We start from the raw sequence: 23,954 nt of genomic DNA on the forward strand, positions 1-23,954 counted from the left end.
AGCACTGTCCTAAGCGCTGGGGAGAGCCCGGTAGAACAATAAACAGATACACACACACAACCAGAACCAGACCCACTATATTTCAGTCCTACACACAACCAGAAACACTCTGTCCTACTCCTACACACACACAACCAGAACCAGACCCGTCGTGTCTCGGTCCTACACACACACACAACCAGAACCAGACCCACTGTGTCTTACACACACACACACACAACCAGACGCACTGTCTCAGTCCTACAAACACACAACTAGAACCAGAGCCAGCGTGTCTTACTCCTACACACACAACCAGAACGAGCCCCACTGGGTCTCAGTCCTACACAGACCCACAACCAGACCCCCTCTGGCCTACTCCTACACACACACAACCAGACCCACCGTGTCTCAGTCCCACACACAACCAGAACCGGACCCACTGTGTCTTACTCTTACACCACACACACAACCAGAACCGGACCCACTGTGTCTTACTCTTACACCACACACGCCACCAGAACCGGACCCACTGTATCTTACTCTTACACACACACAACCAGAACGAGCCCCACTGGGTCTCAGTCCTACACAGACCCACAACCAGATCCCCTCTGGCCTACTCCTACACACACACAACCAGACCCACCGTGCCTCAGTCCCGCACACAACCAGAACCGGACCCACTGTGTCTTACTCTTACAACACACGCACACAACCAGAACCAGACCCACTGTGTCTCAGTCCTACACACAACCAGAACCAGACCCACTGTGTCCTACTCTTACATCACACACACACAACCAGAACCGGACCCACTGTATCTTACTCTTACACACACACACAACCAGAACCGGACCCACTGTGTCTCAACACCTACCCGGCCAGCATCAGGCCCTTTCCTTGCCCAAGGTGGGCGGCCTGTCCGGGAGAGACCCAGAGAGACCCCCCCCCCCACCCCGGAGAGAGACAGGGGCCGTCCAGGGGATGGAGGGGCTCCGCCTCTCCCTCCTCCCCATCCCCCTCCCCAACCCCGTCCAATTTTATTTTTAGCTGCCAACGTCGGTAGGCGGGAAGGGAGGGAAATGAAAGAAAACCGCGAGGTCGAGGGCCTCCGGACGAGACGGTGCTCGGAGGGACCGGGGGACGGACGGAGCCCCCTGCCCGGGCCACCATGGACCTGCTCCTTCGTCTGGTCCTGCCGCTCCTGGCAGGTGAGGAGGGGGCTGAGTCCTAATGGATCTGGGGGAGGGGGACAGAGGGGTCACCCACGCATGGGGAGGGGGTCTGGACAGCGTGGGGGACGTTTAGAGGGGCTACGCGGTCCCCCACCACCTTAAGGAGATGCGCTGGAGATGGGAGGGGAGCCGGCTGCTGGAGTGGGGGGACGCCGGGGTCCCCGGGGGTCTCCCCACTCCACCCCCTTGTCCCGGGCAGACGTGGCCGGGCGGCATGAGCTTCGTCCCGGAGGGTGGGGAGGCTGGGAAGGAGGAGGGGGCCCGGCCCGGTGCGGTGGAGAACTGGACGTCGCCTATATAATCAGCCTTTCCCCAAATAGCAGCCTAATTTGGGAGTTGGGGAGGGGGGCCCTGGGTGGAAGGGCAGGGAAAGGGGGTCCTGGGGGGGTGGGAGCGGGGAGGGGGCCTGGGCCTGGTGAGTCCCCGGTCGGGGTCTTCGGGGGAGGGTGGGGTAGGGGGTGGGGGGCTGGGGGGCGGTTAGAGCCCCACCCGGGCAACAGAGAGGGCCGTTTTCTGGCCTGGAACCAGCAGACGCAGACACTGAGGCCTCTGTGTGGGAGAGACGGAGACAGACCCAGAAACAGGGAGACTGAGGCTAGAGGGAGACGCAGACGGAGAGGTGGAGATGCAGAGGCCGAGAGGTGGAAAAGCAGAGGGGTAGAGACACAGAGACAGAGAGGTGGAGATGCAGAGACAGAGAGGTGGAAGAGCAGAGACAGGGGTGGAGATGCAGAGACGGAAGGGTGGAAAAGCAAAGGCTGAAAGGTGGAAAAGCAGACAGGGAGGTAGCAACACAGAGCTAGAGAGGTGGAGATGCAGAGACAGAGGTGGAAAAGCAGAGACAGAGAGGAGGAAAAGCAGAGATAGAAGGTGGAGATGCAGAGACAGAGGGTTGGAAAAGCGGAGACAGAGGGGTGGAAAAGCCGAGACAGAGGGGTGGAAAAGCCGAGACAGAGAGGCAGAAAAGCAGACAGGGAGATGCAGAGACAGAGAGGTGGAAAAGCAAAGGCAGAGAGGTGAAGATGCAGAGACAGTGAGGTGGAAAACAGAGACATAGAGGTGGAGAGGCAGAGACAGAGAGGTGGAGACACACAGAGGCCAAGGAGAGACAGACCCAGGGTCAGAGCACCCGAGAGAGGCAGAAACAGAGAGGCCGAAAGACAGAGAGACGGGGGTGCTCAGAAACGGAGAGACCCGCAGAGATTTACAGAGATTGGAAGGATGTAGAGAAGCAGCGTGGCAGAGCGGAAAGAGCAGGGGGCTGGGGGGGGGGGGGGTCAGAGGACCCGGGTTCTCATCCCCGCTCCGCCAGTTGCTCGCTGTGCGGGTAAGAGTCGGACCCAGTGAGTCGGGTTCATTCATTCGTTCGATCGTATCTACCGAGCGCTTACCGTAGGCAGAGCGCTGCGCTAAGCGCTTGGGAAAGTCCAGTACAGCAATAAAGAGAGATCCCTCCCCCCACGACGGGCTAACAGTCTGGAGGATCTGTGTGTGTAAGAGTGAGACACCGTGCGTCTGGCTCTGGTTGGGTGCGTGTGTAAGACCCTGGGCGAGTCACTTAACTTCTCTGTGCCTCAGTTTCCTCACCCGTAAAATGGGGATTCGATCCCCGTTTTCCCTCCCGCTTAGACTGGGAGCCCCGGGTGGGCCGGGGACTGTGTCCAACCTGATGGCCTTGTATCTGTCCACCCCAGGGCTTAGAAGCGTGTTTGATATGGAGGAAGCGCTCAATAAGTATTAAAAGAGAGAAAGCGAGAGAGAGAGAAACAAGGAAAGACCGAAAGGGTAAAACATTCACAGGCGGATAATGAGGGAGACAGAAACGGACCCCCCTTCTAGGGTGCTTTTCCCGGTCATCCCACCCTCCTCCTCCTTTTCCTCTCAGGCTGGCGGGGGTCCTTCCTGGGGGGGCTGGGGGGCTCGGAAGAGGAGGAGAAGGAGGGTGAAAGAAGATGGCCTGGCCGTGGGAGGGTAATACGAATCCCTCCGGGGGGAAAATCTGCAAAGGAGATTTTGAGGGTGGAAAAGATTAGAACACGGAAACCCAAGTGTGTGTGTGTGTGTGTGTAAAAGAAAGACACAGTGTGGGTGGTTCTGGTTTTGTGTGTGTGTGTCACAGTAAGACACAGTGTGGGTGGTTCGTGGCTCAGTGGAAAGAGCCCGGGCTTTGGAGGCAGGGCTCATGAGTTCGAATCCCAGCTCTGCCACTCGTCGGCTGGGTGACTGTGGGCGAGTCACTTCACTTCTCCGGGCCTCGGTTCCCTCATCTGTCAAATGGGGATGAAGACCGGGAGCCCCACGTGGGACCCCTATGTCTACCCCAGCGCTTAGAACGGTGCTCGGCACATAGTGAGCGCTTAACAGATACCAACATTATTATTATTATTGGTTCTGATTTTGCGTGTGCGTGTCGGAGTAAGACTTCTCTGTGCCTCAGTTCCCTCATCTGTAAAATGGGGACTAAGACCGTGAGCCCCACGTGGGACAACCTGATTCCCCTGTGTCTCCCCCGCCGCTTAGAACGGTGCTCGGCACATAGGAAGCGCTTAACAGATACCAACATTATTATTATTATTATTAAGACACAGCGTGTCCAGTTCTGGGGGGGGGGGGGGTGAGACAGTGTGTCCGGTTTTGGTTGTGTGTGAGCGTGTGTAAGACACAGTGTAGGTGGTTCTGGGTGTTCCAGCAGAGAAGCGGCGCGGCTGGGCGGAAAGAGCCCGGGCTTGGGAGTCGGAAGTCACGGGTTCGGGTCCCCGCTCCGCTGCCGGTCAGCCGGGTGACTTGGGGCGAGTCCTCTCCCTTCTCCGGGCCTCAGTGACCTCACCTGTCAAACGGGGATGAAGACTGGGAGCCCTCCCGTGGGACGACCCGATGACCTTGCATCCCCCCCCCGCCCCCCCCCCCCCCCGGCGCTTAGAAGGGCGCTTCGCACGTAGTAAACGCTTCCCAAGTGCCATCGTTATCATCACTGGGGCGGGGGGCGTTCCGCTCGTCCCCAGATCCCGGTCCCGGGCCCCTTTTGGGAATCCCCCCGTGCCGCAGCCCGGTCTCTCCCCCTGCCTCCCATCTCCCCTCCCTCGCCCAGCGCTGTGCGACACGTTCAACCTGGACGAGCGACGGGCGCGCTTTTTCCGGGGGCCTCGGGAGGCCCAGTTCGGATACAAGGTCCTGCAGCACGTGGCCCACGGCCGGCGCTGGTGAGTGTCCGGGGCCCCGCGCGCGAGGGGGCCGGGGCCTGACCCATGATGGACGGGGCCGGATCTGGCAGGGGGCGGGGCTCTGATCCATGATGGACGGGACCTGATCTATGAAGGGGCGGGGCCTGGCCCATGATGGACGGGATCTGATCTATAAGGGGGCGGGGGCCTGACCCATGATGGACGGGGCCTGATCTGGGAGGGGGCGGGGCCTGATCCATGATGGATGGGACCTGATCTATGAAGGGGCGGGGCCTGATCTGGGAGGGGGCGGGGCCTGGCCCATGATGGACGGGACCTGATCTGGGAGGGGGCGGGGCCTGGCCCATGATGGACGGGATCTGATCTATAAGGGGGCGGGGGCCTGACCCATGATGGACGGGACCTGATCTGGGAGGGGGCGGGGCTCTCTATTCCGAATGACCATCAATGCTCATTCATTCATTCAATCGCATTTCTTTCATTCATTCATTCATCCAGTCGCATTTATTGAGCGCTTACTGTGTGCAGAGCACTGTCCTAAGCGCTTGGAGCGGACAGTTGGGCCACGGGGAAGGACCGTCCCTGCCCGACGACGGGCTCACGGCCTAGAAGGAGGGAGGCAGGCGACGATCTAATGACCGGGGCCCCGCAGCCCAGGGGCATCATTCATTCATTGTCGTATTCACCGAGCGCTTACGGCGTGCAGGACACTGTCCTAAGCGCTCGGGTCTCCCCGCAGGATCCTGGCCAGCGCCCCCTGGGCCGGGCCGGCGGGCGACCGCAGGGGAGACGTTTATCGCTGCCCCGTGGGAGGGGGTGCCAACGCCACCTGTGTCAAGGGGCACCTGGGTAAGGACCCCACCCCCCTTTCCTCTTCTCCCACCCCCTCTGCGCCCCCCGATGTGCTCCCCTTTCTTCATCCCTCCCACCCCGCTCCACCAGCGAAGCAGCATGGCGCGGTGGAAAGAGCCCAGGCCCGGGAGGCAAAAGGTCATGGGTTCAAATCCCGGCTCAGCCACTTCACTCAATAGTCTTTACTGAGCGCTTACTATGTGCTTATTCCTGACCCCGCCCCCTGTATCGCGACCCCGGCCCCTCTATCGTGACCCCCGGCCCCCCTCGCAGGGGATCGGACCCTGGGAAACGCATCGCGCCCCGCCCGAAACGTGCACCTGGGGATGTCGCTGCTGCAACCCGAGGATCCGGAGGCAGGGGGATTCCTGGTGAGGAAACGCAGGGACGGGGGAGAGGCCCACAAGGCCCGGTGCTGCGGGAAGGCTGGTCGTCCCTTCACGCGTCCAGTCGTCTTTATTAAGCGCCGACCGTGTGCAGAGCACTGTACCGAGCGGTTGGGAAAGTCCGATACGGCAATAGAGGGTGACAGTCCCTGCCCGCAACGAGCTCACAGACCGAGGGGGTGGATATGGGGAGAAGGTTGATATCTGTGCGGTTCTGCCTCGGAGGCCCCGACTCGATCTCATTCATTCAACCGGATTTACTGAGCGCGGGGTGCAAAGCCTCGCACCAAGCGCTTGGGAGAGTACCATAAACAGACACATTCCCTGCCCATAACGAGCTTAGCTGATCTGCTTCCATCCACCCCAGCGCTCTGTAAAGTGCCTGGCACGTGGCAAGCCCTCAGCACGTACCGTAATAATAATAATAATAATTATTATTACAGTCGGGAAGGTTGAGGGGGCGCCTCCCTTCATCCATTCGATCGTATTTATTGAGCGCTTACGGCGTGCAGAGCGATCGCCCCGCACTTATGTCCACATGTCATTCATTTCTATTAACGTCTGTCCGCCTCTAGACTGTCAGCTCGCTGCGGGCGGGAATGTGTGTCTGTTATAGTGCATCGTCCCAAGCGCTCAGTGGAGGACTGGGCGCACAGGAAGCGCTCAGTACATAGGAGAAGTAGTGGAGAAGCAGCGTGGCTCAGTGGAAGGAGCACGGGCTTTGGAGTCGGAGGTCAGGGGTTCGAATCCCGGCTCTGCCACTGGTCAGCTGGGTGACTGTGGGCGAGTCCCTTCACTTCTCTGAGCCTCAGTGACCTCGTCTGTCAAATGGGGATGAAGACTGGGAGCCCCACGTGGGACAACCCGATTCCCCTGTGTCTACCCTAGCGCTTAGAACGGTGCTCTGCACCTAGTAAGCGCTTAACAAAGACCAACATGATTATTATTATTATTATTAGGATTGCCTGACACGTCTGTCCCTCCTCCCCTCCACCAGGCCTGCGCCCCGCTCTGGTCCCAGGCCTGCGGCTCGTCCGTGTTCAGCTCCGGGGTGTGCACACGCGTGGACGAGGCTTTCCGGCTCCGGGAGACCCTGGCGCCCACCGCCCAGCGTACTGGCCGGGGGCGGGGGGCGGGAGAGCGGGTGGGGGCGGGTCCCCGGGGCCGGTCGGTGGTGACCCCCCGCCCCGCCGCAGGATGCCCCACCTACATGGACATCGTCATGGTGCTGGACGGCTCCAACAGCATCTACCCCTGGGCCCAGGTGCAGACCTTCCTGCGCAGGCTGCTCGGCAAGCTCTTCATCGACCCCGAGCAGATCCAGGTGGCAGGGGCCGCTGGGGGGCGCTGTCGGAAGGGGGGGGCGGGGCCGGGGCAACGAGCTCTTCATTGGCTAAGCGGCTCCACGTGGGCGGGGCGAGGGGGTGAAAGGGGCGGGGCCTGCAGGGGCGTGACGTAAGCGGCGAGGGCCCCCCCCCAGTGGGCGGGGGCGGAAGGGGCGGGGCTCGGAAGCGTGTGAGCGGGGATTGGGCGGCGGGGCGGGGCTCGTGCCGCGGGGGGCGGGGCCTGCACCTCAAGGGCGTGGCGCGTGCGTCGGGGGCGTGGTTTGCGCGGTTGGGGAGTGGCTCGGGCGTCTGGGGGCGTGGCTCGTGCTCCGGGGCGTGTCTTATATCCCAGGGGCGTGGCCAGTGCGTCGGGGGCGTGGCTTGCACCTCAAGGGCGTGGCTCGTGCGTCGGGGCGTGGCTTGCACCTCAAGGGCGTGGCTCGTGCGTCGGGGCGTGGCTTGCACCTCAGGGGCGTGACTCGTGCGTCGGGGGCGTGGTTTGCGCGGTTGGGGCGTGGCTCGCGCGTCGGGGGCGTGTCTTATACCCCAGGGGTGTGGCTCGTGCGTCGGGGGCGTGACTTGCATCTCGAGGGCGTGGCTCGTGCGTCGGGGCGTGGCCTACGAGTTCGGGGCGTGGCCTAAGTGTCGGGGCGTGGCTCTCGCGTCGGGGGCGTGGCTTGTGCCTCAGGGGCGTGACTCGTGCGTCGGTCACGTGGCTTGTGCGTCGGGGGGCGTGGCTGCAGCCCCATCTCCTCACACCCTCCCGAGCACCTCCATTAGGGCGTTCAGTGCAGTGCTTGGCACGTAGTAAGCGCTTAATAAAAAGCCCTCCTTTAGATGATGATTATATGATTATAGCAGAAGCCCCGGATTCCAAGGGGGGGGTCCATTCATTCACGCAGCCGTATTTATTGAGCGCTTACTGTGTGCGGTGCACTGTGCTGAGCGCTTGGGAAAGTCCAGTAGACCCCTAAACGGTGACATTCCCTGCCCACGACGAGCTCACAGTCTAGAATAACTGTGGCATCAGTGAAGCGCTTACTACGTGCCAGGCACCGTACTAAGCGCGGAGGTGGACACAAGTAGATCGGGTCGGACCCAGTCAGCACAAGTAAAGAGGCGTCAAGATAAATAAAATGACAGATATATCCAAAAGTGCTGGGTAATAATAATCCTAAAATAATAATGATGGGATCTGTTAAGCACTTAGTACGTGCTGAGCACTGTTCTGAGCGCTGGGGTAGATGCAAAGTCATCGGGGGGTCCCACGTGGGGCTCCCAGTCGTCATCCCCATTTTACAGATGAGGGAACTGAGGCCCAGGGAAGTTTAGTGACTGGCCCAGTGTCCCACAGCTGACAAATGGCGGAGGCGGGATTAGAACCCACCACCTCTGACTCCCAAGCCGGGGCTCTTGCCACTAAACCACGATGGGGATCGAGACCGTGAGCCCCATGTGGGGCAGGGACCGTGTCCAACCCCATCACCTTGTATCCATCCCGGTGTCTAGAAGAGCGCTTGGTACATAGTAAGCGCTTGACAAATATTCCTTCATTCATTCAATAGTATTTATTGAGCGCTTGCTATGTGCAGAGCACTGGACTAAGCGCTTGGAATGGACAGATCGGTAACAGATAGAGACGGTCCCTGCCCTTGGACGGGCTTACGGTCTGACCGGGGGAGACCGACAAAAACAATAGCAATAAATATCATTCTTCTTCTTCTTCTTCTTAAGAGCAAAGGGAACAAGTCAGGGTCAGGCGGAAAGGAGAGGGAGATGAGGGAAAAGGGGCGCTCAGTCTGGGAAGGCCTCCTGGAGGAGACGGGCCTTCAGTAAGGGTTTGAAGGGAGGGAGAGGAATGGTCTGTGGGATGAGGGGAGGGAGGGCGTTCAGGTCAGAGGCGGGACGTGGGCCGGGGGTCGGCGGCCAGACGGGCGAGACGGAGACCCGGGGAGAAGGCGAGCGGCACCGGAGGAGCGGTCCGTGCGGCCCGGGATTGCCGTTCATTCGGTCGTATTTCCCGAGCGCTTACTGTGTGCGGGGCACTGCGCTGAGCGCTTGGGAAGCACAGCTGGGCAACAGATAGAGACCATCCCCGGCCCACCACGGGCTCCCGCTCTAGAAGAGGGGAGCCAGACGACGAAACAGAAGAAGCAGACGGGGACGGAGAAGGAGAGAAGGGAGGTGAGGTCCCTGAGGGTCTCCTCCTTGGCTCTCCCCCGGCCCGGCCCGGCCCCCGTGTCCCCAGGTGGGCCTCGTGCAGTACGGGGAGCGGCCTGTGCACGAATGGAAGCTGGGGGATTTCCGCACCAAGAACGAGGTGGTGCGGGCGGCGCGGAGCCTGAAGCGGCGGGAGGGCCGGGAGACTCGGACGGCGCAGGCCATCCGCAGCGCCTGGTGAGGGCGAGCCCCCGGGGGACGCGGCGGGGGGCTCGGAGGCCGGGCCGGGGGGGACACGGGGAGCAGCGTGGCCCAGCGGGTTCAGCCCGGGTCCGCGAGTCTCAAGCACCTCCGAAGGAAGGCCGGGTGACCTGGGGCAAATCGCTTGACCTCTCTGGGCCTCAGCGGCCTCATCTGGAAAATGGATACGGAGACCGGGAGCCCCACGTGGAACAACCCGATTAGCTCGTATCTCCCCCCAGCGCTTAGCACAGTGCTCGCGCTTAACAAATACCATAATTGTTATTATTAATATCCCCGGGCCGCCACCCGTCTCCTGGGCGACCTTGGCCCGGACCTGGGTGCCAGGCGCCGTACTCAGCACCGGGGTGGATACGGGCAAATCAGGTCGGACCCAGTCCCTGTCCCGCCCGGGGCTCCCGGTCTCCGTGCCCATTTTCCGGACGAGGGAACCGAGGCGCGGAGACGGGAAGTGACTTGCCCAGGGTCACGCGGCGGCGGCGGAGCCGGGGTGAGAACCCACGACCCTGGGACTCCGGGCCGGGGCCTCGAGGGGAGGGGGGCGCTTCTGGGGTTCACTCTGCCCCCGCTTCCCCTCACCCCCGCCCTCCCAGCACAGAGGGGTTCAGTCCGACCCGGGGGGGGCCGCCCCGAGGCCACGCGGCTGCTGGTGGTGGTGACGGATGGGGAGTCCCACGACGGGGAGGACCTGCCGGGGGCCCTGCGGGCCTGCGAGACGCTCAACGTGACGCGATACGGCATCGCGGTGAGGGCCCGGGCGGCGGGAGAAGGAAGGGTCCGGCCTGGGGGGCGGGGGGGGGGGGGGGGGGGGATGCTCCTTTCTCGACGCCCACCCTCCCTTCCGCTCCCGTCCAGGTCCTGGGCCACTACCTCCGCCGCCAGCGGGATCCCGCCTCCTTCCTTCGCGAAATCCGCGCCATCGCCAGCGACCCGGACGACAAGTTTTTCTTCAACGTGACCGACGAGGCGGCGCTGACCGACATCGTGGACGCCCTGGGAGACCGCATCTTCGGCCTCGAGGGTGGGCGGGCGCCGGGCCCGGACGGGGGACGGGAGGGAAGGGGGCCGCTGGGTCTCCCCCTCCCTCCCCCGTCGCCCTGAAGGCCCCCCCCGTCCTTCGTCCCCCTCCGGCTCCAGGCTCCCACGGGGAGAACGAGAGCTCCTTCGGCCTGGAAATGTCCCAGATCGGCTTCTCCGTCCACACGCAGCCCGTGAGTCCGGCCTGGAGGGCGGCGCCCCCTCCCACCCGCCTTCTCCCCGGCCTCTCCCCCGGCCCCCCACGTTCTCCTCGGCCTCTCCCCGCTCCTCTCGGGCCGAGGCCTCGGCCCTCCTCCTCCTCCCCCCAGCCCCGTTGCCCAGACCCTTGACCTTCTCGCTCCTCATCCCTTCTGTGACGCCTCGGCGACCCCCCTCGGCCCCCTCGACTCCCCCGGGCGCCCCCCCCCCGCGACCCCTCGACGACCCCCTCAGCCCCTTCGATGCCTCGTGACCTCCCCCCCCCCCCCCCGACCCCCTCGATGACCTTCTCCCTCCCCTTCCCCCCCTCCAGGACGGGATCCTGTTCGGCATGGTGGGCGCCTACGACTGGGGGGGGTCGGTTCTTTGGCTGGCGGGGGGCCGCCGCCTCTTCCCTCCCCGGGCCGCCCTGGAAGCCGAATTCCCGCCCGCGCTTCAGAACCACGCGGCCTACCTGGGTGAGGGCCGGGGGTGGCGGGTTTGCGGGCGGGGGCCGGCGGGAGGCCCGGGGTCTCCCCGGGACCCTCCACCATCCCGCGGTCTCGTTTCCGTCCCACGACGCCCCCGGCCCCGGTCTCCCGCTGACCCCAGGTTACTCCGTGTCCTCTCTGGTCCTCCCCGGGGGTCGCCGGCTGCTGCTGTCCGGGGCCCCGCGGTTCCAGCACCGGGGGAAGGTGGTCGCCTTCGAGCTCGGAGAGGACGGGACCGTGACCGTCGCTGGCCGCCTCCTAGGGGAGCAGGTGGGCGGGGGGGGGGGCCTGGGGGGGCGGAGGGCCGGGCCGCGGCTTGGACAGTGGAAGGGGAACAGTCCCCCACCCCCCTCCGCCCCCGCCCCGCCGCTTGTGTCTCCCCCAGCGGTCAGTACAGTGCTCGGCCCGTACTAAGCGCTTAACTAACTCCATAAACAACAACGCCCCTCCGTTCCCTCTCCCCCTTCTATCCCGCCCTCAGGATGTCGTCCGTCGGACGACAAGAAAAGCAGCGCTTAGGCCCGTGCCTGGCACATCCTAAGCGCTTAACGTCCCTCCATCCCCTCTCCCCCTTTCATCCCGGCTTCGGAATGTCGTCCACTGGAGCGGTGCGGCCTAGTGGAAAGATCACGGGTCCGGGAGCCGGGGGACCTGGGTTCTAATCCCAGCTTTGCCCTCCGGCGGGACCTCGGGCGAGTCGCTTAAATTCTCCGTGCCTCAGATCTCCAGCTCTCCCTCCTATGTGGACTGTGAGCCCCTGCGAGACAGGAACTAGGTCCAGCCTAATGAACTCGTATTTGCCCCGGACCTTACAACCGAGCGAGTGCTTAGCAAATCGCATTTAAAAGAAAAAAAATAATCAGTCCCTCCACCCCTGGCAGTCGCCGTTGACTGTCCCGTGCCGGGCACCGATCTAAGCGGTCCCCGCTCTCCTCCGGCTTCCGTTCCAGGGGGGGAGAGAAGCGTTCATTCACTCATCCGGTCATTTGTTGAGCGCTCGCTGTGTGCGGAGCACCGTACTGAACGCTTGGGAAAGTACCGCTTAAGCAAGCGGACGACAAACCTCTGCCAACAGAGCAGGGGAGAAAGGCCGAGCGTTGGTGTTTGCCTGACGTAGCCCTGGGCCTCGGTTTCTTCATCTGTAAGATGGGGATTCGGTGCCCGTTCTCCCACCCAGTCTGTGAGCCCCATGTGGGAGCTGATCACCCGGCGCTTAGTACACAGCGCTCGTCACGTAGTAAATGCTTCGCAGAGACCACGGTTACGATTTCATACGTGCCGAGGCTAGGCGTAAGTGCCCAAGCGATGGCGTCTGTTACGCTCCTGCTCTGTGCCGAGCACCGGGTGGAAAGAGCCCGGGCTTGGGAGTCTGAGGTCGTGGGTTCTAATCCCGGTTCCGCCCCTTGTCTGCCGTGTGACCTCGAGCAGTCGTTTAATTTCTCCGGGCCTCGGTTCTCCCATCTGGAAAACGGGGACAAAGAATGGGAGCCCCGCGGGGGACGGCCTGATGACCTCCTATCTCCCCCAGCGCTTAGAGCGGTGCTCGGCGCACGGGAACCGCTTAACGGACACCATCGTTGTTATCTCCCAGATCGGATCCTACTTCGGCAGCGAGCTCTGCCCCGTGGACGTGGACGGGGACGGGGTGACCGACGTCCTGCTGGTGGCCGCCCCCATGTTCCTGGGCCCCCAGAGCCGAGAGACCGGAAGGGTCTACGTGTACGGGGTGGGCCAGGTGAGCTTGGTTCATTTATTCGTTCATTCCATTCAGCCGTATTTATCCGTTCCTATTTACTGAGCGCTTAAAGTGGCCAGAGCCCTGGGGCGAGGACAGCGCGACAAGGGACGGACACGCTCCCTGCCCGCGACGGGCCGACAGTCTCCCGGGGGGAGACGGATACGGACAGAGATCAATGCACGATGGACGGAAGCGGTGTGGGACTGGGAGCGGGGGGGGATTTAAAAAAAGGGAGCGAGGCAGGGTGGTGCAGAATTCAATTCAGTCGTATTTACTGAGCGCTTCCTGTGTGCAGAGCACTGCGCTAAACGCTCAGAAAGCACAACTGGGCAACAAAGAGAGACGATCCCTCCCCAACGACGGGCGTACAGTCTAGGGGGGGGGGGACCCACGACGAAACACAACGAGCGGACGGGCATCCGAAGCGTCGGCGGATGCCACTGGAGAAGCAGCCTGGTTTGGCGGCAAGAGCCCGGGCTTGGGAGTCCGAGGTCGTGGGTTCTAATCCCGGCCCCGCCACCGATCGGCTGTGTGACTTTGGGCCAGTCACCTCGCCGCTCTGGGCCTCAGTTCCCTCATCTGCAAAATGGGGATGAAGGCCGGGAGCCCCGCGTGGGACAACCTGAGGAGGTTGTATCTCCCCCGCTGCTTAGAAGAGCGCCCGGCACCCAGCGAGCGCGTAACGGACGTCGTCGTCGTCGCGTCGCTCGGCTTCGGTGGGCCTCGCCGCCCTCACCCGTCAAACGGGGCCGGGGCCCTCGAGCCTCGCGTGGGACAGACCGACTACCCCGTATCTCCCCCAGCGCTTGGATGAGCGCCCGGCACCCAGCGAGCGCGTAACGGACGTCGTCGTCGTCGCGTCGCTCGGCTTCGCCGGGCCTGGCCGCCCTCACCCGTCAAACGAGGGCCGTGAGGCCCGGGGGGGGCCCGCGTCCGAGCCGGTGGGCTTGTCGGCGCCCAGTGTCTAGCGCGTAGTAAGCGGTTCTCCCGCCCTCGGTTGTAGGGGGAAGGAGCGGCCCGGTGGGCTCGGGGTCGTCTGCGGGCCCCGGCCCGGCAGGACGCGCGTTTCGGCTCCGCGCTGGCCGCCCTGGGCGACCTCAACGAGGACGGGCTGGCCGACGTGGCGGTGGGCGCGCCCCTGGAGGACGGACACCGGGGAGCGCTCTACCTCTTCCACGGAGCGCCCCCCGCCCGCCTGGACCCCGCGCCCAAGCAGGTCCGACCGTCCGACCCCCGCCGCCAGGGGGCGCGCCGGCCCCGGGGGGCAGGGGAGGGAAGGGGGCTGACCCGGGGGGGGGGGCCCTGGGGGATGGGGGGGTCCTGGCTGACCTAGGGGTCGTCGTTGGGGGGGGCCGGGGAGGTCCCCTGGAGGGGAAGGGGGCTGGAGCTGGCTGACCCTGGGGGGGGGGGGCGAGAGGGGGGTTCCCTGGGGTTAAGGGGAGGGGGTGGGGGGTCGTCGTTTGGGGGGGCCGGAGCGGTCCCCCGGGGGGAAGGGGAGAGGGGCCGGAGCTGGCCGACCCTGGGGGGGCAGGGAGGGTGGGGGTCCCCTGGGGGACAAGGGGAGGGGGTGGGGGGCTGCTTGGGGGGGGAAGGGGAGAGGGGCCGGAGCTGGCTGACCCTGGTGGGGCAGGGAGGGTGGGGGGGTCCCCCGGGGGGTAAGGGGAGGGGGCGGGTGCTGGCCGATCCGGGGGCTCATCGTTTGGAGGGGACCGGGGGGGGGGGGTGTCCCCTGGAGGGGGAAGGGGAGAGGGGCCGGAGCCGGCGGGCCCCGGGGGGACGGGGGTGGGGGGGTCCGGGGGTCCCCCGGGAGCCGAGGAGAGGCGGGTGGGTGCCGGCGGGTCCTCACGGCCCCCCGCTTCTCGTGGGCAGAGGGTGGCGGCCTCCTCGCTGGCAGCGGGCCTCAGTTACTTCGGGAGGAGCGTGGACGGCCGGCTGGACATGGACGGGGACCGGCTGGTGGACGTGGCCGTCGGGGCGCAGGGGGCCGTCGTGCTGCTCAGGTGCCGGGGCCAGGACGGGCCGGGCGGCGAGGGGGCGAGGGGTCAGGGAGGAGGACACAGGGCCTCTTCCCCTTTGCTTTCGTCACGGTGTTCGTCAAGCACTTACCAAGTCCCGAGTGTTCATTCCGTCGTTCTCATTAATAAGAAGAAGGGATTACGCCATTCGTCGAGCACTTACTACGTGCCAAGGACCGTCGTCGATACCGGGCGGTCGGACCGTCCCGCTCGGGGCTCCCGGTCTTCATCCCCGTTTTACGGATGAGCTCACCGAGGCACGGAGAAGGGAAATGGCCTGCCCAGAGTCACACAGCTCACAAGCGGCGGAGTCGGGATTGGAACCCACGGCCTCCGGCTCCCGAGCCCGGACTCTCTCCGCTAAGTCGCGAGAAAAAGCGTCAGCACGTCCCCTGCCTTCCAGGGGCTTACAGACTAGGGGAGCGAGAGGGACGCGCTGTCTGCTGTGTGACCTTGGGCAAGTCACATCACTTCTCTGGGCCTCAGTTCCCTCGTCTGGAAAATGGGGATTGAAACTGTGAGCCCCACGTGGGACCACCTGATCACCTTGTTTCCCCCGGCGCTCGGAACGGTCCTCCGCACATAGTAAGCGCTTAACAGACGCCACCGTTTATTTTATTTATTTATTCTCTGGGCCTCGGTGACCTCATCTGGAAAACGGGAATAAAGACTGTGGGCCCCACGTGGGACAACCTGATCCCTTTATATCTACCTCGGCGCTTAGTCGCTCAGTCCAGCGCCTGGCACATAGTAAGCGCTTCACAGACACCATCGTCATCATTATCCACCCCGGCGCTTAGCCCGGGCCCTGGCACGGAACGAGCGCCTACCGAGTGCCATCTCCATCTTTATAAATTGGCGTCTAGACGGTCAGCTGGTTGTGGGCGGGGACCGGGTCTGTTTATCGTCGTACCGGACTCTCCGGGGCGCCCAGTACGGTGGTCTGGCACCCAGCAAAGGCTCACCAAAGGCGATGGAACGGATGAATAAATGACGGGCGGGGTGCGGGGGTCCCCCTCATCTCTCCCCCCCCCCGGCTTTTCCCCGCTCGGGCCACCGGACCCGGCCCTGTCCCCGCCGGCCGCGGCGGCTCCCGCAGCTCCCGGCCCGTCGTCCACCTGGCCCCGTCGCTGGCGGTGACCCCCGCCGCCATCAGCCTGCTGCGGCCGGACTGTCGCCGGCGCGGCCTGGAAGCCGCCTGCCTCACCGCCCGCCTCTGCTTCCGCCCGTCCTCCCGCTCGCTGGGACGCTGGGACCCTCGCCTCCGTGAGCAGACTAGACCCCTGCCCCCCTGCCCCCCGGCCCCCCTGCCCCCCTTCCCTCAGAGGCCTGAGCCCCCTCCCCTCTCCTCCCTGCTGGGTCCCGTCCCCCTCCACCGACCCCGTGTCCCCGCAGAGGTGCGAGTGTGGGCCACGCTGGACGAGGCGTCGGCGGGGGCTCGGGCGGGCTTCGACGGGTCGGGCCCGCACCTGCCCCCGAGGACCCTTCGGCTGTCGGTGGGAAACGTCACCTGCCACCCGCTCCACTTCCACGTGCTGGTGAGCCGGGGGACCGGGGCCGGGGGGCGTCCGCGCCGCCCCCGGGGTAGGGGCCGGACCCCCCCCCGCCTCCCGCCGCGTCCTGCCTCCCTGCCTCCCGCCCCGCAGGACACGACGGACTACCTGCGGCCGCTCGCTCTGGTGGTCAACTTCGCCCTGGACCCCGGCCCCAGACCGGAGCCCGTGCTGGACGGGGACTCTCCCTCCTCCCTGCGAGAGCTGGTCTGTCCCCACCGCCCGCCCCCCCGGGCCGCCCCCAGGGGTGGAAAGGGGCCGGGGTCCCCCCCGGGCCCGGTGTGAACCCTGACCCGAGGCGACCTCTCGATCCCTCCCTCGCAGATCCCGTTCTTCAAGGACTGCGGCTCGGACGACCAGTGCGTCGCTGACCTGGCGCTGCAGGCCAAACTGGACATCCACGGATCCCGGTGGGGGGCGGCCGGGGGGACCTGGGGGGGCCGGGAGCCGGGAAAGTTGGCCGGGCCAGCCGGCGTAGAAGCAGCGTGGCCTAGCGGCTGGAGCCCGCCCGGGCCCGGGAGTCAGAGGGCGCGGGTTCTAATCCCGGCGCTGCCTCGCGTCTGCTGGCTGACCTCGGGCGAGTCACTTCGCTTCCCTGGGCCTCACTGACCTCATCTGGAAAATGGGGATGAAGCCCGGGAGCCCCTCGGGGGACCGGGACTGGGTCCGACCCGATCAGCTTGGCTCCATCCCAGAGCTCAGCACGGTGCCTGCTACCTAATAATAATAACGATAACAGCGGTATTCGGTAAGCGCCAACTCTGTTCTAAGCGCTGGGGGGATCCAAGGAGATCAGGTTGTCCCACCTGGGGCTCGCAGTTTTTAATCCCCATTTTACAGCTGAAGTAACTGAGGCACAGAGAGGTTAAGTGACTCGCCCGAAGTCACCCAGCTGGCAAGCGTAGTAAGCGCTAAACAAATAACTCCGTTATTATTATCATTATCTTACCGTCACCTGACGGGGAGGGGCCGGGGGAGCCGGGAGGGACGGCCGGGGCGGGGGATCCCCCACCTCCCCTCACCCCGCGCCCCGGCCGGCTTCTCGCCCGCGCCAGGCGGACCCCGTTCGTGGTGCGGGGCGGCGGGCGGCGGAAGGCGCTGGTGTCCGTGAGGCTGGAGAACCGCAAGGAAAACGCTTACAACGCTAGTCTGGACCTCGGCTTCTCCCGCAGCCTCCACCTGGCCAGCCTCACCCTTCAGGTGCCTCCTCCGGGCCCCGGGGACCCCAGGGAGGAGGATAATCGCAGCGATAACGATGGCGTTTGTCGAGCGCTTACTCTATGCCAAGCCCTGTTCTGAGCGCTGGGGGGGGGGAGACGAGGTAATCAACCTGTCCCCCGGGGGGCTCACGGTCTCCATCCCCATTTGACAGGTGAGATAAGCGAGGCCCAGAGAAGTGAAGCGACGTGGCCGAGGTCAGGCAGCAGACGAGTGGCGGGGCCGGGATTAGAACCCAGGCCCTCTGGCTCCCAAGCCCGGGCTCTCGAGCCACGCTGAGAGCAGGGGGGTCGGAGGGAGGGGGACCCGAGAAGCATCGTGGCCTAGCGGACGGAGCGTGGGCCCGGTGGTCAGGAGGTCGCGGGTTCTGATCCCCGCTCCGCCACTCGTCTGCGGTGAGACCTCGGGCAGGTCACGTCACTTCTCTGGGCCTCGGTTTCCTCCTCTGTCAGATGGGGATGGAGGCCGGGAGCCCCACGGGGGACAACCCGATCGCCTCGTATCTCCCCCGGCGCTTAATACAGTGCCCGGCCCATAGTAGTAAGCGCTTAACAAATACCGTAATTAGAAGAGGGAGAAGAACATGAGGCTAGGAGGGAGGGGAACGTGGCGGGGTCGGAGAGGGGGGGATCCGGGGACTGGAAGAAGAAGCGGTGTGGGAAGTTTGGAAGGGAGTGGCCATTGACCAGCTATTGACCAGAGAAGCAGCGAGGCCTAGTGGCCGGGGCCCGGGCCCGGGGGTCGGAGGTCGTGGGTTCTAATGCCGGCTCCGCCCCTCGTCTGCCGGGTGACCGTGGGCAAGTCGCCCCACTCCTCTGGGCCTCGCTTATCTCGCCTGGAAAATGGGGACGGAGACCGGGAGCCCCACGGGGGACAACCCGATTGCCTCCCATCTCCCCCGGCGCTTAGAACGGCGCTCGGCACGGAGCGAGCGCTTACCGGACGCCATCGTCATTTGATGATGACGACGATGACGATTTACCGTCGAGCCTTTCCCCCGCTGATGTGGCGACCACCCTCCTCTGCAGAGAGACGCCCCCGTGAAGGTGGAGTGCACGGCCCCCTCCCCCCACGCCCGCTCCTGCAGCGTGGGCCACCCGGTCTTCCAGGCAGGTGCCAAGGTGAGGCCCGGGAACGGCGGAAGGAAGGGGCACCTCCCTCTTCTCTTCCTCATTCCCCCCCTCCCGTCTCTTCCTCGTTCTTCCCTCCATCCTCATTCTCCCCCTCCCGTCTCTTCCTCGTTCTTCCCTCCTTGATCCTGCCTCCCGCGGCCCTGGGTCGACCTCCGCGCCCTCCGCCCAGGTGACCTTCCTCCTGGAATTTGAGTTCAGCTGCACCTCCCTCCTCAGCCGGGCCCTGGTGACCTTGACGGCCGACAGGTGGGGGCCGGATTCCCCCCCATCCCTGCCCACTCCGGGGGTCTCGGTGGGGGTCCTTCCTCGACCGTGAGCCCCACGCGGGACGGTGACTGTTTCCAAACTGATAACTTCGTACCTACCCCCGCGCTTGGAACGGAGCCCGGCGCGCAGTCGGTGCTTAGGAGTTATTATTATTATTATCGCGATTATTACCCAGCACAGCCCAGGAAGGGGGGTCGGGAGGGCAGGGGGAGGGGACGCGGGCACAGTCCTGGCTTGAAGAAAATAGGATCGAACCCCCCTCTTCCATTTACCAGTGACAGCTTGGAAACTAACGCCACCCTGCACGATAACACCGTCCAGTTGGAGGTCTTCGTCCAGTACGAGCCGGACCTCGCGGTCTCCAGGTACGGGACCCTCTTCCCCCGAATCCCCTGGTCCCCGATGGAGGAGAGGAGCCCCCCCCCCCCGGTTTTACCCCCCCCCCCACGGGGTCCCCCTTATCTCCCTGCAGCGAGACCACCCTGCACCACTACGAGGTCCACCCTTATGGGATCCTCCCCGCCGGGCCGGGCCCCGAGTTCCAAACCACGTTCAAGGTGAGAAATGGGGACGGGGCGAGGGTCGGCGAGGGGCCTGGGAGGGGGCTGGGTGGGACGGGAGCTTTTTGGGTTCGAAACTGGCTCTCTGGACCGTCAGCTGGTCGCGGGCAGGGGCTGTGTCGGTTTATTGTCGTATCGGACTCTCCCGAGGGCCCGGTACGGTGCCCGGCACACGGTGAGCGCTCGATGAATACGATTGGGTGAGTGAATGAATCGGGCAGGGCGGGGCTGGAATTGGGGAGGGAAGGGAGAGAGTTTTGCCCCCCCAGCCCCGTCCCTCACCACCCCCCGGGGTCTTCTCCCCCCGACCCAGGTGCAGAACTTGGGCTGCTTCGCCGTCGACGGCCTCCGGCTGTCCGCCCTCCTGCCGGCCGAGGTGCCCGGGAGTGGCCGCTTCCTGTCGGTGACCGGGGTCCTGGTGGACGACGTGAGTCTGGAGACCCCTCCCCGCCCACCCCCGGCTCGTCCCCCCGCTCTCCCCCGGGGCGAGGGCGGGGAGGCGAGGGTGCCCTCCGCACCCCGAGGTAAGAGCCCCCTCCGCCCCGTGTCCGCCCCCAACCAGGCGAGCTGCGTCGTGGAGGAGCTGCCGGAGCCCCCTCCCCGGTCGGGGTCCGAGGCGGCCGGGGAGAGGCCGGGGCGCTGGAACTGCACCTCGACCCGCTGCCAGGCCGTCCGGTGCCGCCTGGGGCGGCTGGCAAAGGGCGCCCAGGCCTCGGTGCGGATGCTGCGGGTGGTCCACGACCGCGTCTTCCGCACGGTGAGCGGGTAGGGGGCTCCCCTCTCCTCGGAAACTAGCGGGGCCTAGCGGCCGGGGCCCGGGCCCGGGAGCCGGGGGGGGAGGGGGGGGGGTCCTGGGTTCTAATCCCCGCTCCGCCACTTGTCTGCTGTGGGGCCTCGGGCCGGTCACTTCACTTCCCCGGGCCTCAGTTCCCTCATCGGTCAAATGGGGATGGAGACTTGGGAGCCCCACGTGGGACGGGGACTTTGTCCAACCCGCTCTGCTTGTAGCCGCCCCAGCGCTTAGTACAGTCCCTGACACATAGTAAGGGTTTAACATGTATATTTCAATACACCTCTACATAGATATACGTGTATGCTATTTATCTATTTATTTCTCTTAAGGTCTCTCTCTCCCTCTAGACTGTGAGCTCGTTGTGGGCAGGGAGTGTGTCTGGTGTTACATTGTTCTCTCCCAAGCGCCCGGTCCGGGGTTTTGCGCCCAATAAATACGATTGATTGATGATGATAACTGTTATACCCCCTCTCCCCCTTGGCTTGCTCCACCCCCCCCCCGCCCCCCCCCCCCTCCGCTCCTCTCCAGGCCAAGCTGAAGTCGGTTACAGTGGTCAGCACCTTCGAGCTGGGGGCGGAGAGCGGCTTGCTGACCCTTCCCGAGGCCGCGCGGCGGAGAGAGGTGCGGGGGCAGGCACGGGCCACGGGGGCGCCCTGCGAACCCTCCTCCTCCCCGGAGGTTTGGAACTTCGCCAACGTACCCGGCTCCGCCTCAGTTTCCCCCCCTCCTTGCTCTGGGGGAGGTGCCCGCTGGCGGAGCAGGGCCCCGGAACGGCCCCCCGCCCAACCCCCTCAGAAGCTGGGGTGGCTCAGTGGGTAGAGCCCGGGCCTGGGAGTCAGAAGGTCCTGGGTTCTCATCCCGGCTCTGCCACTTCTCTGCTGGGTGACCTTGGGCAAGTCCCTTCCCTTCCCTGAGCCTCAGTTCCCTCATCCGGAAAATGGGGTTGGAGACGGTGAGCCCCACGCGGGACGGGGACCGTGTCCAACCTAACTCATATCTCCCCCAGCGCTCGGAACGGTGCTTGGCACAGAGTAAGCGCTCAACAAGTGCCATAATTATCCATCCTTCTTCTTCTTATCCGCCCACAGAGCCTGCTAGAGGTCTTCCAGATTCGGCAGGTCCCCGTCTCGCTGTGGATCTTTCTCGGCAGCGTCCTCGGGGGCCTGCTGCTTCTCGCCCTCGTCGTCTTCTGCCTCTGGAAGGTAGGAGAAGCTGGGACCCGGGATGGGCCGGTCTGATTGGGCTTTTGTTTTAAATTAAATGGCGTTGGTTAAACGCTGTGCCAGGCACTGTACTAAGCGCCGGGGTAGATACGAGCCCGACGGGTCGGGCGCGGTTCCGGTCCACGTGGGTCTTCGTCCCCGTTTTAGAGATGAGATGACTGAGGCACCGAGAAGTGCCTCCTGGAAGGCAGAAGGACCTGGGTTCTACTCCTGGCTCCGACACCAGTCCGCCCGGTGACCTTGGGCGAGTCAGTTAGCTTCTCTGTGCCTCAGTTACCCCATCTGTCAAACGGAGATCAAGATTATGAGCTCCCTGTGGGACGTGGTTTGGGTCCAACCTCTCAATTATTCATTCATCTGATGGTATTTATTGAGCGCTTACTGCGTGCCGAGCACGGTATCAGGCGCTTGGAAGAGGACAATAGAACGATAAATACGCTTACATCTACCCCAGCGCTTAGTCCAGTCCCGGCACATAATAAGGCCTTCACAGATACCGTTATCTAAGTGACGTGGTTTGCCCAAGGTCCCCCAGCAGATTCCCAGGCCCTTGCTTTTGAGAAGCAGCGTGGCTAAGTGGCAAGAGGCCGGGCTTGGGAGTCGGAGGACGTGGGTTCTAATCCCGGCTCCTCCACGTGTCCGCCGTGTGACCTTGGGCAAGTCACTTTGCTGCTCTGGGCCTCGGTGACCTCATCTGGAAAACGGAGATGGAGACTGTGAGCCCCACGTGGGACCACCCCATCGCCTTCTATCTACCCTAGTGCTTAAAACAGTGCTTGGCACATAGTAAGCGCTTAACAGATACCACCATTATTATTATTATCCACTAGATCCACTCGGGCCCAGGGCCGGGGTGGTGATGGTGACTGGGGGGGATGGGGGAGACGGGATGGGTCCGTGGCCTTCCCCTCCTCGTGGTCTTCCCCCTCTTCTGCAGCTCGGGTTCTTCTCCCGCAAGAAAGTCCCCGGGGAAGAGGAGGAGACGGAGAGGCCGGAGCAGTGAACGGGACCCCCTGGGACCCCACACCCTCGTTCCACGTGCCTGCGGCCCCCCGGGGATGCTGGAGGGGGCGTGTACGGGGGGTGGGGGAGGCCGCCTGGCCTGGCCCAGCTGGATCCGAGGAGGAGGAAGGGTCAGCCCCGAGAGACCCCCCTCTTGCCCCCCACTTCGGGCTCCATCACCCCCTGTGTTCACACCCCCCCCCCCCCCCGCCCCACCATGGCCCGGTGGAGGATGGGCGCCAGGCCTGGACCAGTCCAGCTGGACGCGAGGAAGAGGAGGATGGGGAAGGCTCGGCACCGACAGACCCCCCCCCTGCTGCCCCCACCTCGAGCCCCGGCAGTCGCTCCATCAGTGCTTGGCACCTAGTAAGCGCTTAACAAATACCATCCTTATTATTATCATTATCATTATTATTATTATCATCATCCCCGCCCGACTTCGCACCTCCGCCCCGCCCCCTGCTGGCGCGGAGCGGCCTAGCACCCCCGCCCGGCGGGCCGCGCGCATGCGTGCTCCCGTGGGAGCCGCGCATGCGTGGTTGCCCCAGGGCGCCCCCTCCCCAGCGTCGAGCTCCTGGCAGCGCAAGGCGCATGCGCGCCCTTCCCCCCCGCTTCCAGCGGGCCCCTGCCCCTCTCCCCTCGCTCCCCTCGCCCCGAGAGCGGCTAAAGTCAACATCGGCCGCTTTCCTGCGGTGTCCGGTGATTCAGGGAACGCCTGGCGACAGTCAACAGGAAAAAGAAAAAAAAAAGGGGGGGGGAGGAGAGGAGGAAAAAAAAAAGCCACAAGAGACATTCTGTCCTCATCGGAGGCGGGGGAGGGAAAGGCAAATAGAGAGGCTTTGGGGGTGGGGCGGAAACCCCGGCCCGCAGCCGCCCATCCGACGGGGGCGGGAGGCCACGCCCCCTCCGGCCCCGGCGCGCCCCCGTGTGGCCGTCAGGGGGAGGTGCGGGCGCCGGCCGCCGCAGAGCGCCCCCTGCCGGGGACAGGGCGCCAGGCCGAGGCCGGGGTTGCACCGGGTGGGAGCCGGTGGCGTTCCCCGAGCCGGTGGCGTTCCCCAAACTCGGCCCCTTTGCATCCTCAACCGGGCAGCGTCCACCCCACAGGCGGGAAAGGGACACCGGACGCTGGACCTCAGGGACAGAAGGTTGCGGGGGTGGAGAGTGGGGTTTTTAAAAAAATATATATGTATATTTCACTGGGGGAGTCTGGGGAAACCTCTTGGGGGTTAATAAAGTTCAGATTCATCCATTCGGTCGCTTTTTAATAATGGTGTTGGTATTTGTTAAGCGCTTACTAGGTGCAGAGCACTGTTCTAAGCGCTGGGGGAGAGACAGGGTCATCAGGTCGTCCCACGGGAGGCTC

General features: G+C 64.5%; 1 protein-coding gene and 1 long non-coding RNA gene across 2 annotated transcripts; one reads left to right on the forward strand and one right to left on the reverse strand.

The window, feature by feature from the left end:
• The first annotated feature begins 1,107 nt into the window (after nucleotides 1-1,107).
• On the forward strand, nucleotides 1,108-22,765 carry ITGA10 (integrin subunit alpha 10). Its single transcript, XM_039910954.1, is given in 30 exon segments — nucleotides 1,108-1,193; nucleotides 4,306-4,417; nucleotides 5,139-5,248; nucleotides 5,525-5,622; nucleotides 6,635-6,749; nucleotides 6,834-6,961; nucleotides 9,211-9,359; nucleotides 9,977-10,001; nucleotides 10,003-10,128; nucleotides 10,239-10,404; nucleotides 10,521-10,594; nucleotides 10,933-11,077; nucleotides 11,211-11,359; nucleotides 12,681-12,828; nucleotides 13,841-14,043; nucleotides 14,697-14,827; nucleotides 15,942-16,108; nucleotides 16,238-16,380; nucleotides 16,489-16,602; nucleotides 16,720-16,805; nucleotides 17,451-17,595; nucleotides 18,642-18,734; nucleotides 18,916-18,992; nucleotides 19,289-19,378; nucleotides 19,486-19,570; nucleotides 19,887-20,000; nucleotides 20,136-20,330; nucleotides 20,895-20,987; nucleotides 21,455-21,568; nucleotides 22,527-22,765. Coding segments are annotated over 30 exon segments (3,501 nt in total). The 5' UTR covers nucleotides 1,108-1,153; the 3' UTR covers nucleotides 22,593-22,765.
• On the reverse strand, nucleotides 5,142-6,933 carry LOC114807949. The gene is made up of 3 exons (XR_003755945.1): nucleotides 6,848-6,933; nucleotides 5,572-5,735; nucleotides 5,142-5,228 (listed from the first exon to the last, which is right to left on the reverse strand). It is a non-coding gene; the product is annotated as an uncharacterized LOC114807949 (long non-coding RNA).
• Nucleotides 22,766-23,954: the final 1,189 nt, after the last annotated feature.

Source organism: Ornithorhynchus anatinus, chromosome X5, assembly GCF_004115215.2.
Source record: "Ornithorhynchus anatinus isolate Pmale09 chromosome X5, mOrnAna1.pri.v4, whole genome shotgun sequence".
Lineage (NCBI taxonomy): Eukaryota > Metazoa > Chordata > Mammalia > Monotremata > Ornithorhynchidae > Ornithorhynchus > Ornithorhynchus anatinus.